This window comes from Triturus cristatus, chromosome 10 (assembly GCF_964204655.1).
Source record: "Triturus cristatus chromosome 10, aTriCri1.1, whole genome shotgun sequence".
NCBI lineage: Eukaryota > Metazoa > Chordata > Amphibia > Caudata > Salamandridae > Triturus > Triturus cristatus.
This window is the reverse complement of record NC_140593.1, coordinates 223,475,955-223,489,794: the sequence shown is the minus strand read 5'-3', so window position 1 is coordinate 223,489,794 and position 13,840 is coordinate 223,475,955. Positions and strand designations below refer to the sequence as shown.

At 42.5% G+C, this 13,840-nt stretch overlaps 1 protein-coding gene across 7 annotated transcripts in view; it reads right to left on the bottom strand.

Annotated features, from left to right (window-relative positions):
• Nucleotides 1-13,840, bottom strand: part of PPP1R9A (protein phosphatase 1 regulatory subunit 9A) — a 772,375-nt gene that overhangs the window by 57,114 nt on the left and 701,421 nt on the right. For 4 of the 7 annotated variants that reach the window (XM_085630851.1, XM_085630856.1, XM_085630854.1 and 1 more), the window contains 2 exons: nt 12,310-12,508; nt 9,201-9,320 (listed from right to left, as the gene is read on the bottom strand). In XM_085630851.1, coding sequence (XP_085486977.1) covers nt 9,201-9,320; nt 12,310-12,508 — 319 coding nt within the window. Of the gene's footprint in view, nt 1-1,327; nt 1,352-9,200; nt 9,321-12,309; nt 12,509-13,840 lie in introns of all 7 variants that reach the window. The other 3 variants (XM_085630850.1, XM_085630855.1, XM_085630853.1) reach the window with 1 other exon arrangement.

Sequence of the window (13,840 nt, the reverse complement as noted above, 5' to 3'; positions counted from 1 at the left end):
CTCTGAGGGACCCATGCCCTGGGTACCTAGGGTACCATCTACAAGGGGCTGATAGGGTGTCCTCAGTATCCAATTGGTATGTACCTAGGGTACTCACATGTTATGTTATGTTATGTTATATATTTGTTAAGCGCAAACAGCTGCCCCAGCAACGGAGCGTCCCGGCGCTGACCTAACCAATACCAGACGGGAGGGGGGAACCAGCAGAGGAATTAGATGACAGAGAAGAGATGGAGGAAGCAGATAGGCTGGGGTCCTGGATAGCAGGGCCACAGCCTGGCTAGAGTCAGAAAACAGTCAAAACATCAGCAAAAAGTTGGGGGCAACTATGCAGTCGATGCCACTCTCCTACATCTATCTTCCCACAGTTTCCCCAATCCAACACTCTCCCACAGTACTCTAGTGACACATCCACAGTTGTGTCCCCAGTACTTCAGGCTCTCCCACCATATGTTGTGTCTACCCTCCCCTCCCCAACTTTCTCTTTTTCTCTCAACATTTATCAACCTACTCTCTCCTAATTATTCAAACACCCCTTCTCTGATTTTACCTCCTTTCTTTGTTAGCACGCAGCAATCTTCCCATCCCCCACAGCACACAAGTAGATTCTATATCTCCTTCAAATCAACTATCATTCCGCTGCATCCTACCTTGCATTCAAGATCTATGTCTTGCTAATGTTACTTTTAGTTTAGTCCATCCACAGTACTTATAATCATCTGCATGCTCAATTTCTCTCTCTGGTTATCATTCTTCCTTCAATACATTGTTGTGACCGCAAAGGTATTCCTTCTCAGGGTTCCATCACATCTACTATGCCATCTGTCTCTGTCCTCCCTCTGGATATGTCATCCAAGCTTTATCTCCAAGAAGCTTACACCCCTTCTATTGTGCTCTACCATGCCCACTAAGGCTCTTCCCAATCACAGGATCTTTATTCCACAATTGCATCATCCTTCCTCTACCTACATTTTTCTCCTCCACCACAGCTACTACACCTTGACAGGTCCTCTCTCTCTTCCTCTGCATACTAAATAAGGCATATTCATGTGTGCTGGAATGCTTCTCTAGAATGGCTTAATGCTAAAATTGGCAAATTTCAAGAGACAAGATCAAGATTTTATAAATGGAAGAATTTTATGCACCTCATTTCATATTTTCATATTTTCACGAAGTAGAGTCTAATCAAGGTGTGGCATCCACTTAGCCCCGGATTGAAATTAACTTGAATGCTGTGGGTTACTTAGAGAATGTAATTCAGCAAAGTACAATGTTTTGACACAATGATGTTACAAGCACACACTGTAGTTGATTCTAATTGCCTCACCTCATCATCTATCATATCCAGGCTCTGTGTCAGGCAGCAATAAGAAAATTGAAAAAAATATTATAGAATGAATAAACATGTATAACAATTACAACAGGCTAGAATGGAATATAAAATATGAGACAAAAGTTTTCAAGAGAAAATATCTATCTTTTGATTGGAGAAAATGACATCATAAGCCAACATGAATTTAACAGTCAGTTATGCTTATTCATACGACTAAATATTTGCTTTCAACATACCATCTTTTATCACTTTTAGAACGTTCGAAGAGTTTGTTCATCTGCAGAAACCTTAATTATTGAGTGGAAATATATTAAATGAATGGAAAATCTGACAATAGAAGCCATTGTCATTTATGTCTTTAAAAATAGAAGGGAAAGTGCCTGTTAATCTAAAACAGATAGATAGTCAATGGTTGGATAGCATTCTGCATATCCCCCAGTCACACCACACTGGGTTGATATGAATAGTAATCACACAATGTTTAACAGTAACAGTAGCTCTACCAATACACCTCAACGGAGTTTGTCTAGGTCCGGGTTGTCTGACACTTGTCCAAGCAAAACACTGCAATAGTGAATTTTCAAGACATACACATAAGATAATTTCCACGTTCAAATGGAACTCATTTTTTAGGAAGTGGTTATCCTGAAATTATGCACTGATCCTGCTTTAGAAGTTGTAATTTTTTAAAAGGCTTGAATATCATGAATTTCAATAGTTTTAATGGAGAAAAAGCAGGACTTAATTTGTATGATATTGAGTGCAAGGGTGCAAAACACTCCTCAGAAGCCAGCGGCTGGTGCTATCAAATGAAGTGAGCTGAATATCAAGACAGAGTAGTCCTGAGTCCACCTCATGCCACCTTAATGCACTACTAAACACTCCCTGTTTTTTCTTCCTCCTTGTACTCACTTGTATGTTTTTCCCTCACTTGCTCTCAAGAAATCTCGGACGAGGAAACATATTGTGACAGTACCCAAAAATAAGTACCGCTGGGCCCCTCAGGCAACCACAGGCTCGAATTTAGCATTGACAAAAGCCTGTCCTGAGTGTGTGATATCTATGTAGTAGTGGAAGACCCAAGAAGAGACAGACACAAAAAGCACATACGACACCACCAGCCCACCACAGCTGCATATATTCCTGTTGATTATCAGAATACTGTACACAGAAAAATAGAAAAATCGTCTGACATAAATATCTTGTCTCAAATATAATTTACCAAAATATCGCCCCACTAGGTGTAGCTTTTCTATTATTAACTGCAATCGGTTGACATTTTTATGGCTTGGAAGTTAAGTGCTGCTGTAGTAGATGAGAACACCTACTGTGCCATCCACTTCAGTGGCAGTGCAAACATGGATACAGTCTCACCCTGTGTAGCCTAACTGCTCAATTGCAAAACATGCAGTGTGACCCGATAAAAAATCAATACCTTCTTTTTAAATAAAACCAAGCACCCGATGTAGGAATTGTAGCCCACAAGACCGGGTTCATAGTATTTTAAAGTGTGACAGGTAAAAAATTTAAATTACCATGCCCAACTGTGGCAAACCTACTTGCCCTTTTTTAAAAAACAGAATGAAGATTAAAAAACTATAGATTCTAGTTCAAGAAAGAGATCAGCTAGAAAAATAATTAATTCATTATTATTAATACTTATTAAAAACCCAATGTAATGGTGAAGTTAGATTGTAATGCATATTAAAGAAAAGTAACTTTTAGAAAGTTATCCTTTACCTGCCTGAACTTTCGGAAGGCTAATCAGCATTAGACTCTGCAAGCTCTCAGGCTGTGCTTTTCCTTGAAGGAGGTGTGAAATTCCTACCAGGAGTTATACAACAGATTGACCTAAAGAGGCACAGATAACTCCACTGAGGTATGTAGAATCTTCAGGGTGAGGGTTTTAGGCATACTGTTGACATCACAGTGTAAAAACCTGTGACATATCTGTTTTAATCACAAGTAACACTTTGGTGCACTTCAAAGGTAGAAGACAGGATGCCAGAACAATTCTTGTGTATCCCCTGTCTGGGTGCTAGAAGACCCTGCCTTAGCCCTACCAGACTTCTGTTTCCTAGTTGTTTTTGGTATATGGCCTGTTTCAAACTGGATTTCAGTGTTAGATGTGGAAGCATGCAAGTGATTTCCATAGTGCCCTTACCTACCCACCCACAACACTCATAGCCCAAGTTTGGTGTGGCTGAAGTCTTTTGCCATCTTGACAATACCTTGACACATGGTATTTTGGACCTGTTTGAAGTAAGGCACACAGGAACTACTGAAAAAGTGGGTAGGGTTGCCCCTAGGATGTTTTAACCCATTGGCTGGGGAGTGCCCTGGAGTCATACCACCTACTAGGTATCACCAGGCGTAAATGTGATACCCCAACGACCTTATCAGAACACTTTCTGGACCAGTGGAAGAGCAAAATCGTACTGGGCCTGCTGTCTTTGATCTGAGAGGATCCATGATGGACTGGAACTGTGCTCTCCTGTACCCAGGACAAAGAAGTGGACTACATGGGACAATCGGCTGGCCTCCTGGGTGGCTTCCAGGACACAGCAAGCTTCAAGAGGCCTTTTATCTGAAGTGTCCGCCTGGCCAATAGCAAATTGACTTGTGCTAAAGTTTCCTGTTGGCTTCTGCTGGGAAACCCTGAGAATCTCTAAATGCCCTCCCATGAGGTACTGGAGCCTTAAAAGTGGTGTCCTGTGTTTGTTTGAGCATCAGAATAAAGAGTGGAAACTTTGGGAAATGGCTCCATCTCAGTTGGCCTTGAATTGGGCCTAGGTCCCGGTCTACCCCAACCATTGACTATCATTGGTGCTTTGTGTTTTTGGCTCTATTTTTACTTAAAACTAAAACTTCATTGCTCCAGCTTCTCTTTTGGATATTTGTCATTTTTCTATCATTTTGTTCATTAAATTGTTCTCTGTTTTTTATTGTCTTTTTTATTGCTTAGTGTTTTGAGTTTATTATTGTTTTTGTACTACATACATCATTACAATTGCTCTAAATTAAATTTTATCTGTCAGATCTGAGACATAGCTACCAGAGGTTTGATTTTAGGTTCATTTAGTGACTTTGAGGTTTCATACTGACACAAGTTGTGACTGTTTCTTGAGGTGGGCTGTCGCCCACCCCTAATAATAATCACATTTCTTACATTCATCCTGGACAATGATGTACACCCACACATGAAGCTGCTTCCCCTTTTTAGAAAGCTTTGGTGGCCTGCAGGAAGAAGTCTATGTTTGAGGCCGAGTTCGGGCCATTTTGTGCCTCAGAATGAAAGAAATCAATGACGATATAGCTCAAAAGAGAAGGGGAAGCTAGTGGGCATATATTGACTGCATTATCACATGCAGAGATGGTTCTAAGTTCAGTCAGATAAAGCCAACACAATCTACATGCAACTGACTTCTCACAAGTGTCAACAGTATATTACATTGCAACAGTGCAATTTCTGGAGACCACCATGGAATGCATTCAGGTGACATTTGTGGAAGTTTCAAGAGGAAAAGATTAGTTCAAAGAACGTGTACTTGGTTTAAAGCATTTTTGTGCCTTCAATCAATGTGTAGTGAATGACAGGTTATTCACAAGAACAACACCCAAACAATACCCAGGTTTCAGATTTCTTTAGAGGCAGCTGAGGATGGACAGAGGGAATGAGCCAAGATGTATGGAAGAGAGCGAGAGTTGCCTAGTCTTAACAGTAGGATCTCAGTTTTAGCATTGTTGAGATGAAGACATTTGATGCATCCAGCTTTGGATGACTATGAGGCATTTGGGGCCAGATGACTGTAGGGAAAGTTTTGTGATCACCAAATAGCACATTTTTGCAATTCGCTATTTATTAATCGCAAACACCAATGTAAGGAAGTGTGCTTCACACTTTCTGTGATTCCCAGTGAGTTCCAAAGAGACCTACCTCATTAATATTCATGAGGTAGGTCTCGGTTTGCGACCCATTGGGAGTCGCATAAATCACAGTGATCGTCGCCGTCTGTGACTGCTTTTTCAATAAAGCAAATTTAGTTTTTTAAATGCAGCCTGTTTTTCTTAAAGGAAAATTGGATGCATTTCAAAAAGAAAGATAGAAAGTTTTCTTTGCATTTTTAATGAGCAGGCAGTGATCCGTGAATAGGGCATTGTGGACTAAAAAATGATTATTTGGAGTTGCAAACGATTCTGCAAATTGGGCCGTTTGCGACCTCAAAAAAGCTTTGTACATCTGGTCCCTGACATCTTGTCCACAATTACGTGATTGATGTAGAATCTGATGTGAATGTTGGTGTCATCAGCATACCTGAGGTAATTAATTCTAAATCTCTCAATTGTATTGGCAAGTGGCATCAAAGAAGTTAGAAGAATTAGAAGATTCCCTACAAAGTTGATGTTATTGATAATGGACAGATAGGATATAAGCCTGACCTGCTAAGTGCTGTGGGATAATTTTGATAGAGCTTCTGCCGCATGAATGCTGGATCCTCAAGGCAGATTGGCTTTTTGGTCCTACGTTTCCGTGAAAAAGTACCCACACCCTCCTTTTCCCCACAGCAGATCACCACACGGTTCCGACACAACATCAAAAAAGGTCTGTCATCCCATCTTCCAATTCCCTTAATAATTATTGCTCAACCTCATTGTTTAACCAAGCATGTTTCCTAACTTTCACTGTGTACATATATTATCAAACTTAGCTAAGATAATGCTCTTGATATGTGCCCTTGTGGTGAGAAGGGAATTTACAGGTTTTGCAATGTGTTTCCCACTGCTTAACATGATTTTTTTATTGTTGTCCAATCAACATGCCTCTTTAGGTGGTTCATAAGTCTTTATCTCAATCAGAAGTGGAGTTGCTTTTTCAATTTTTCCATATCTTGGATTATAGCCCCCCATTCACTTCCCTCCATTGTACTCGCCAGGGATATTCTCCAGATGCATCTAAACCTTCTGTCCCAGTGTTTGTGTTTGTCACTGAAGGAGGATGTGGGCGGGGGCGTATACTCCTATTGTTCCCTTGGTTCTCATTCACTGAGGCCTTCAGGGTCTTATGTCCCACAACCCAGTCCAACCCCACCTTGGTGAATAAAAGAAGAAGGATTTGGAGTTTTTCAGTATCTTATAACGAGTCTCTGTTCTGTGCTATTTTAATATGGTCTAGGAAATGCGTGACAGGTAATGAGTCATAGGTCATATATAATTTGTTCTGCTCCATATGTAGGATTGCATCTCTGTCTCTGTAATCAAGGAATCGAGCAATGAAGGGGTGCAGAGGGGCCATGGGGGGGGGGGGTCTTTTTGCTAGTGATCCGTGACCCAAGCTATGGCTAAACACATTCATAAGCAGAAGCGTAACACAGGCCCCCGCAGCCCTGTGGTGTGAGGGGGGGCCCAAGCTGCAGGGGGCCCCCTCAGCACAGTACTCTGGCCTGAGAGCTCCAGATTAAACCCAGAGTGGGCCCTCCATGTACCTTGCAGGGGGACCCCCTCAAATTCCATCATGCCACTGGTCATAAGCCCTTTGTTGTCACCAGTGAGGGATTAGATAATTTTCTTGGAGCTTTTGTTAGAGCAAACCCTTCATTTCCTCCAGCAGTCCCACTAACAAGGTTGGCTTAGTAAGCCCTGCTTGCCACATCCTTAACTTTGCTTCTACAGCTCTGACTGTTGGAGTGAGCTGCTGGCCCTTACCGTTGATGTGTTTACCCTTTTCCACTAGTTCAGAAACTCTTCCTTTCAACTGTTTCTGTCTCTGTAGCATTCCTAAAATCTTGCTGTGATAGTGCCACATTCTCCCCCACTTTGACAATTTTGTTTGCTAGTGCAGCTTTCATGTAACTGACACCAGTGGGTGCAGGTTCAACTCCTGGAGCGCTCTTAGTTCCATTATTACATATTTTCATGGAACCCTCCCCTTCAGTGTCTGCAGAGGATCTAGTGAACTTGTTCATCTTTCTCTGGACATGCACATGTTCAGTTTTATCTTCACCATCTTTTCTTCCATAGCCGCACCAGCTCTGTGTCTCAAGGGCCTCAGTAATGCTCATTTCTCTTTAGTGGGATGGTACCAGTATTTTATTTCTTCCTGTGCTTTTGCTCTCATAGATCCAGGAATGTCAGGTATGTTCCCTACCCCCACCACCCCCAATTTGCTGCTTGGCATAGTATTGGTCTGTAGGCCCCACGATCACTTTTCTCAAGGCCCAGTGCTGCATAGCCTCCATTTGTCACTACGCGATTCCTACCATTGTGTCAGCTTCAGAGGGGTCTCTTATTGTTGATCTACTGAGTGCTGGACCCTCTTCCCTTCCAACTGTTTGATGCCAGTGATGTTTATCTCCCTTAAGTGGGTGGAGTAGTTAAGCAAATGGTATCTTGCCATCACACCCCCCTCAGTATTAAATCTCCCTGCATGCCCAACTCACCCTTTTCTCTTCACCAAGGTCTGTGACTTCTACCCTGCGCCAAGTCTCTATGGGAGGTCCTGGCAGCCGGCACATCAGTATGATCCATTCACCACTCAAGGCCAGCTTCCTGCTGGTGCCTCACTCTTGGTTGTTTGTGCTGCGATCTTCTCTCCCTCTTCAGGATGCTATGACTCTCTGCTCATCTGTCACTGATCTTCACGGGCCTCTGCTGAATGTAGGCAACACTTAACCACATTCACATCACTGGTGAATGGTGAATTGTAATCCCTTAGTAGATTCACAGGGACACTGTAGTAAAGAAGTCCGTGGCCAGGGTGTAGTTTGAAGTAGGATTTATTAAGTTGTAGTTACCAGTTGTGAAGATCCAGTAAAACAGCCCCACCAGGATCAGCCTCCCTGCTGCTCAGCCCATGTTCAACTGTCAATACTAACACCAGGCACCCAAACATTCCAAACATGTCCATCACACCAACATTCCACACAGAACAGTCACACTGGCTGAGCAGCTAAGAACCAGGCAACATAGAAACAGTATTAATACAACAGCAAGATACCACAGACATTTCAAGCAAGCTGGTTCAGGAGATGGTAATTTGCCCAGAGAGCCACTGTCAAAAGCTCAGGTAGCAGGATGCTTAATGGATTGATGGGGACTTCGGTGGCAGCTCTACAATGTTGCATCAGCCATCTTTAACTGTCAGCCATGCATCCACCCCCCACCACCCCTGGGGCAAATATGGGCATTTTGTGACGATAGTCTGATGACTAGCAATTTCATGTAATGTCTCTGTAAAATGGCTGCTGTGAACACTGTTTTAGCAGCTACCACCTAGACACACCCTTTCTGGGTCAGGGTCCATTATGCATCACAGCAATATTTTGGGGTATTTTGAGATTTGTACGTACTTCAGTATAAACATTTAACAAGGGCTATAGAGAAAGCAGGCATTCTAAAATTCTCACTCCAACCCCTAGGACTCTTTCGTCTTGTAGTTTATGTGTGAGCACTCGCAATGCCTATAGCTTGGCCTTTTAGAGCTGAAAACTATTGGTTTCACCAGCACTCATTTTTCAGAGTGCTCTACAAATTGAAAAGGATAGCTGTCGTTGTATGTAGACAATTCATTTCACTGATAAAGGTGTGACTCATTATCTGAACGTAATACTTTTTTTTAAATTTGGCCCTGACAATAATTCAGACTTAAGCATAATTCTGAATTAAATACAAATATTATACTGTCTAGGTATTGAGTATTGAGGGATGAACAGATATTCGAGGCATTATATTTTCTTGTAAAATTCAAGAGTATAGCCTTTAATTTCAGCTTCTTGTGCTTTATTAAAGCTGAATTATATTATTTTTATTTACTTCAAACTATCAGTGAGTACTTCAAAGAGTGCATCTTGCATGATTAAGGATGACTTACCTCATCGGATGAGAGTGCGAGGGAATTGGAGCGCCCTGAGGCTTTGGGTTCAACTCCTCCGCCACTGACCTCTGCTGAGCTTGTGCTGCTTGGACTGAAGTCATCACTGAGTGTGAGAACCTACAAGAAGAAAAAATTGTACCATTCACCAAACAGATATAAAGTATGATGTTGACTTTTGGGTTGGGTCAGTAGGATTGATGCCAGCATACTAACTCATGGCAGATAAGAAGCGCCATTCCTATCTTAATCTAGTCATGCTCAGACCTGCTGTACCAGTGCTGTCTTTGTCACTGCCATGGTGCAGTCCAAGGCTTTTCATTGATTAAGCATGTATTTAAAAATGTATGACATTTATCTAAAGGTGGTTATCAACAGAGCAACCGGAAGACAGTTCAATGAAACAACCCAGCAGAACCTCAACATGTAAGGTCCTTCTGCTCTTTAGCAACCAGCCCACCAAATGCCAAATGAGCACCCAGAAATCCATACAAAATATACTGAACTTTTTTCTACACTTTCTGAATTTAATACACAAATACCATATTAATTGACTTCTTAGAAATGGACTTCATGTCTGTCTATCCTTCTATCTATCTGTTCATCTAAGGGCCTGATTACGATGCCGGTAGGAAACTAAACCACCCGACTCCTTGTCGTAATCTGTTCCGACTGACTCGCAGTCAAAGGTTCTGACCGATCGATTATGATGCTTCTGAACACCATTCAGAAAGTCTCCCATTGACTTCAATGGGAACTTGTGTCCCAATCGACATCACAGACTCCCATAGAAAAAAGGGGTGGTTTCGGAAAACCTTGCATCCGATGGTGGGCACCCCATGGTGCCTGTCACACTGTGCATGGTTCCACAGAGAGGTCCCTTGGGTACACTCACGGCCCCCAACCAAAGGCATCAGGATGAAGGTGGGCCTGCTAGGGCCCCCCAAATTCAGTTTCAGCCAGCCTTTTCATCTCAGACGGTCTGAGTCGGAAAGGCTGTCCAAATCTGACATCATAATACGTCGGTCGGAAATGCGGTCCGTAGAGGTGTTTGATTTGGCTTTGACTGACTCAGAGTTTCGAAATGACTGTCGGAACCGATTTGGAATGACCAAACGGTTACCTTTCCATCATAATTGGTCAGTCGGATATGTTTGCGACCGACCAATTAGGATGGGATCCACCATGGTTTAGGAAAAGCCGAATGCCGTTCGGAGCCTTTCCGAGTGACATCGTAATCAGGCCCTCAGTGTTTATGTTTATGTTTTCTGTCTTCCTACTTATCTGTTTACATTTCTACCAATCTATAATTAGGTCTCCCTCTCCATTTGTTTGCCTACCTGTGCACCTGTCTATTAGTGTGTATCTTTCTTTGTTCACAAGTAAGTCTAATAATCAGTCTGCCTTTCTACCTTAACGCCCAAAATATGTCTGTCTAACTTTCTATCTCTTTGCCTGTTACAGCTATCTGCCTGCTTGGGGGCCAGCAACTCTGAGCATCTTTTAGTATTTCCGCTCACTCATCCTTCTATTCATATACGCCGGCGCATTGCCACTAATTCTACTGAAATAAAGATGCGAGGAGGTCATAGACAACAAAGGAGATTTCTTGCAATAAAAATATGATGACAAAAGAGAACACCCATCTTTGCTGCCTACACTTCAAAACGCTTCATAGATATCATATACAATTTGTAGAATAGTAAATAGGAGAAAAAAAGTATTTGGGAGCAGATTTATGTTCCCTGGCGTATCCCTGCAAATCAGCAGAGATGTGCCAGGGAAGATGCGTCACGCAAGTTTGCCCTTGCGCCACCGCAGATGCGCCACATTTACAATGCGGTGCATGGTGGAGCAAGGACAAGCAGATGCGTGACGCATCTGCCGGCGTAAGGTTGGCGCAGTGCTGTAGTTGTGTCGCAACTGCAGCACTGTTCCAACCTACCCTATCCCTAACATGGTGCGTCACGCCTTACGCCTGCTTGAAGCAGGCGTAAGGATTTGACGCACAAGCGTCGGAAAAGTGACTGCATGAAATCTCATAGATTTCACTGCGTCACTTTTCCGAGGCTTTTTCCAACGTAACGCCCACCCTGCATACATTAAACCGGACGTAGGTTTAATGTGGCGCAGGGCTTTACAACGTGACGCATCTCCCTAGATGCGTCACGTTGTAAATCTGCCGCAACATGGCGCTAGCTTTGCGCCGCCGCTGCGTCACAAAAGTGACGCAACGGCAGCCCAAAAGTGGCGCGCAGGGCTTGTAAGTCTGCCCCCTATTGTTTAATTGGACCACTTGAGCTCATGCCAGAATAAAAGTTTTATTTGTATAATTTATAACTGTCTGAACATTTATATTAATCCAAACTGGAGCATAGCAAAATGGACAACTGAACACAATAAAACATAAGCAGATTAGAGTAAGTAAATACTGTACCAAACGGTATGGAAAGTGAAATAGTGATGACCAGAAAAGGGTACGCTATGAGGAAGAAACAGCACACAGATGAAAATGAGTTAAAACACACATGAAGGTTATAGACCCTTTGTTACTGCACTCCCCAAAAGCTATGGTGAACAAGCGCATGCCGACAACATGGTGCATGCATACTAGGGGTGCGCACATGCAGGTGCAGACTACAGAAAGATGTCTTGAAAGGTGTACCAAGGTTCATACAATTAGTAACGGTCATAGGTTTGCAAAGTATTATGCAAACAGATTCCAATTTGTGAATTTGCTGATCACTGCTTGTGCAATAACGTCTCAGATTTTATTGTTTTAGGACATATCTGAATTGTGTTTTCAGAGGTAGGAAGGAATTGATCTGTAAAATGATCACTAAATAAAATGCCAATAAGCCAGCCATACCCCGCCTTCTGCTTTACTGAGTAAAACACTCTCTATGTGCTTAATGCTGAATATGTCTGTATTGATCAGAAAAGCAGAAGAGTGAGAGGAAAGATAAGAGTATGTATTAAAGAAAAAAAAACAATTAAGCAGTAGCTGTGGCAGGAGCAATTTATAAAGTCAAGCCATGTTGCAATCAGACAGGGATATGATTGAACAGCCTTTAAATCGTGCGTGGTTAACCCTGTTGTCTGTTTCTACCTTGGGCCTTTTCTTGTTGGTTTTGAGGTTGTCCGAGGAGTGGTCAGTGGAACTGGCTGATGAAGGCAGGTTGCTGGACGAGTCGGACCCCTTGCCGCTCTCTCCGAGGAAGGCGAAGGGTAGACAAGAAGCGTGGGATGCTGCGGGCTCCTTGGCAGGAGGGTTACTCGCCGCACTCTCCAGCGTGTCCCTCGAGGTCCTTTTCAGAGAAAAACAAGAGTCTGCATTAGAGGGTGTAATGATTGTCTCAGAATGTTTAGTGACAACAAGAAATCACAAAATGCTCAAATGAATTGAAGGCAAATCAGAATTTGAAACAGTTCATCAAGAATCCTGCATTTTTAAGGTTCCCTTCCATACCTGAGCCCTCTTTTTTCTATTTCCAAAATGTAATTTAGCATGTTTCTAAATAATTAGGATCCCACATCTCTTGATGAAAAAGCAGATAACTCACTAAAAAAGTAATGATAATTTGGACACAAAGTATGGACTACGTTGTTTTTTTTTCTTTTTAAAAAAAACTTTTCAATAAAACAGTACACACAGTTCATCTATTTACAAAATAGCAATGCACTACAACAAGTGTAGCCTATGCTCTGCATTTCTGCTTTGCAGCAGTGAAGTAAAAGGAGCATAAAATGATAACTCGTTGTTATTATAATTTTAGGTTTCCCTGCTGCGGAAGCTTTGCAGTCGAGCAGGGCTGCTCTGCTTACAAAGCAGGGCAGGGGAGGAGTGGTTTTCACTCCATAGGTGCACATGAATGTTTGGCCAGCCCTCTCTGGCTCCCCGCCCCCGATCCATGCCAGCCACCACTGGTGGTGAGAGGGAAGTTGAAGAGCCAAGCTACCCCCCTTCCCTTCCTATCATGTTTCTTGCTCCCAACTCCAGAAAACTGGATCTGGCCTGTGGCTAGTGTTGAGCCTTTAATTGCCCCCTAGGCTGATTCTGGGATAGCACCTGGGAGGGCTTTGGGTATAAATTGCATGTGATGTCACATAATGTCACATGCATAGCAATTAGATGGCAATCAAGTTAGCACCAGACCTCTTTATTTGGGAGTTTGTCAGTCCCAGAAGTGACTGGCCACAGGCAAACTCCCTCCACTAGGGATAGGAAGCACAACATTTATAAAAATAAAAAAAAGTAACCAACTGACATATATATTTTTATTTTAATGTTTTATTTTACAGAGTTTTATATATTGCGAACTAGACCCGAATCGGGTATCAGAGCGCTTTACATAGCACCAGTTGCATTACATGAGGACACATGTTTTAGTTTTTTTGTTAGGCACGGGGAGTTTAAGTGATTTGCCCAGTATCACAGGATGTTCAGGGTCATTGCCGAGACTCAAACCCAGTTCCCCAGATTCGAGGTCGACCGCCCTAGCCGTTAGGCCAACTCCTCTCCTATATACTCCTATATTCTTCATAAAGGTATCTATCTATCTATCTATCTATCTATCTATCTATCTATCTATCTATCTATCTATCTATCTATCTATCTATCTATCTCTCTGCCTGCCTGC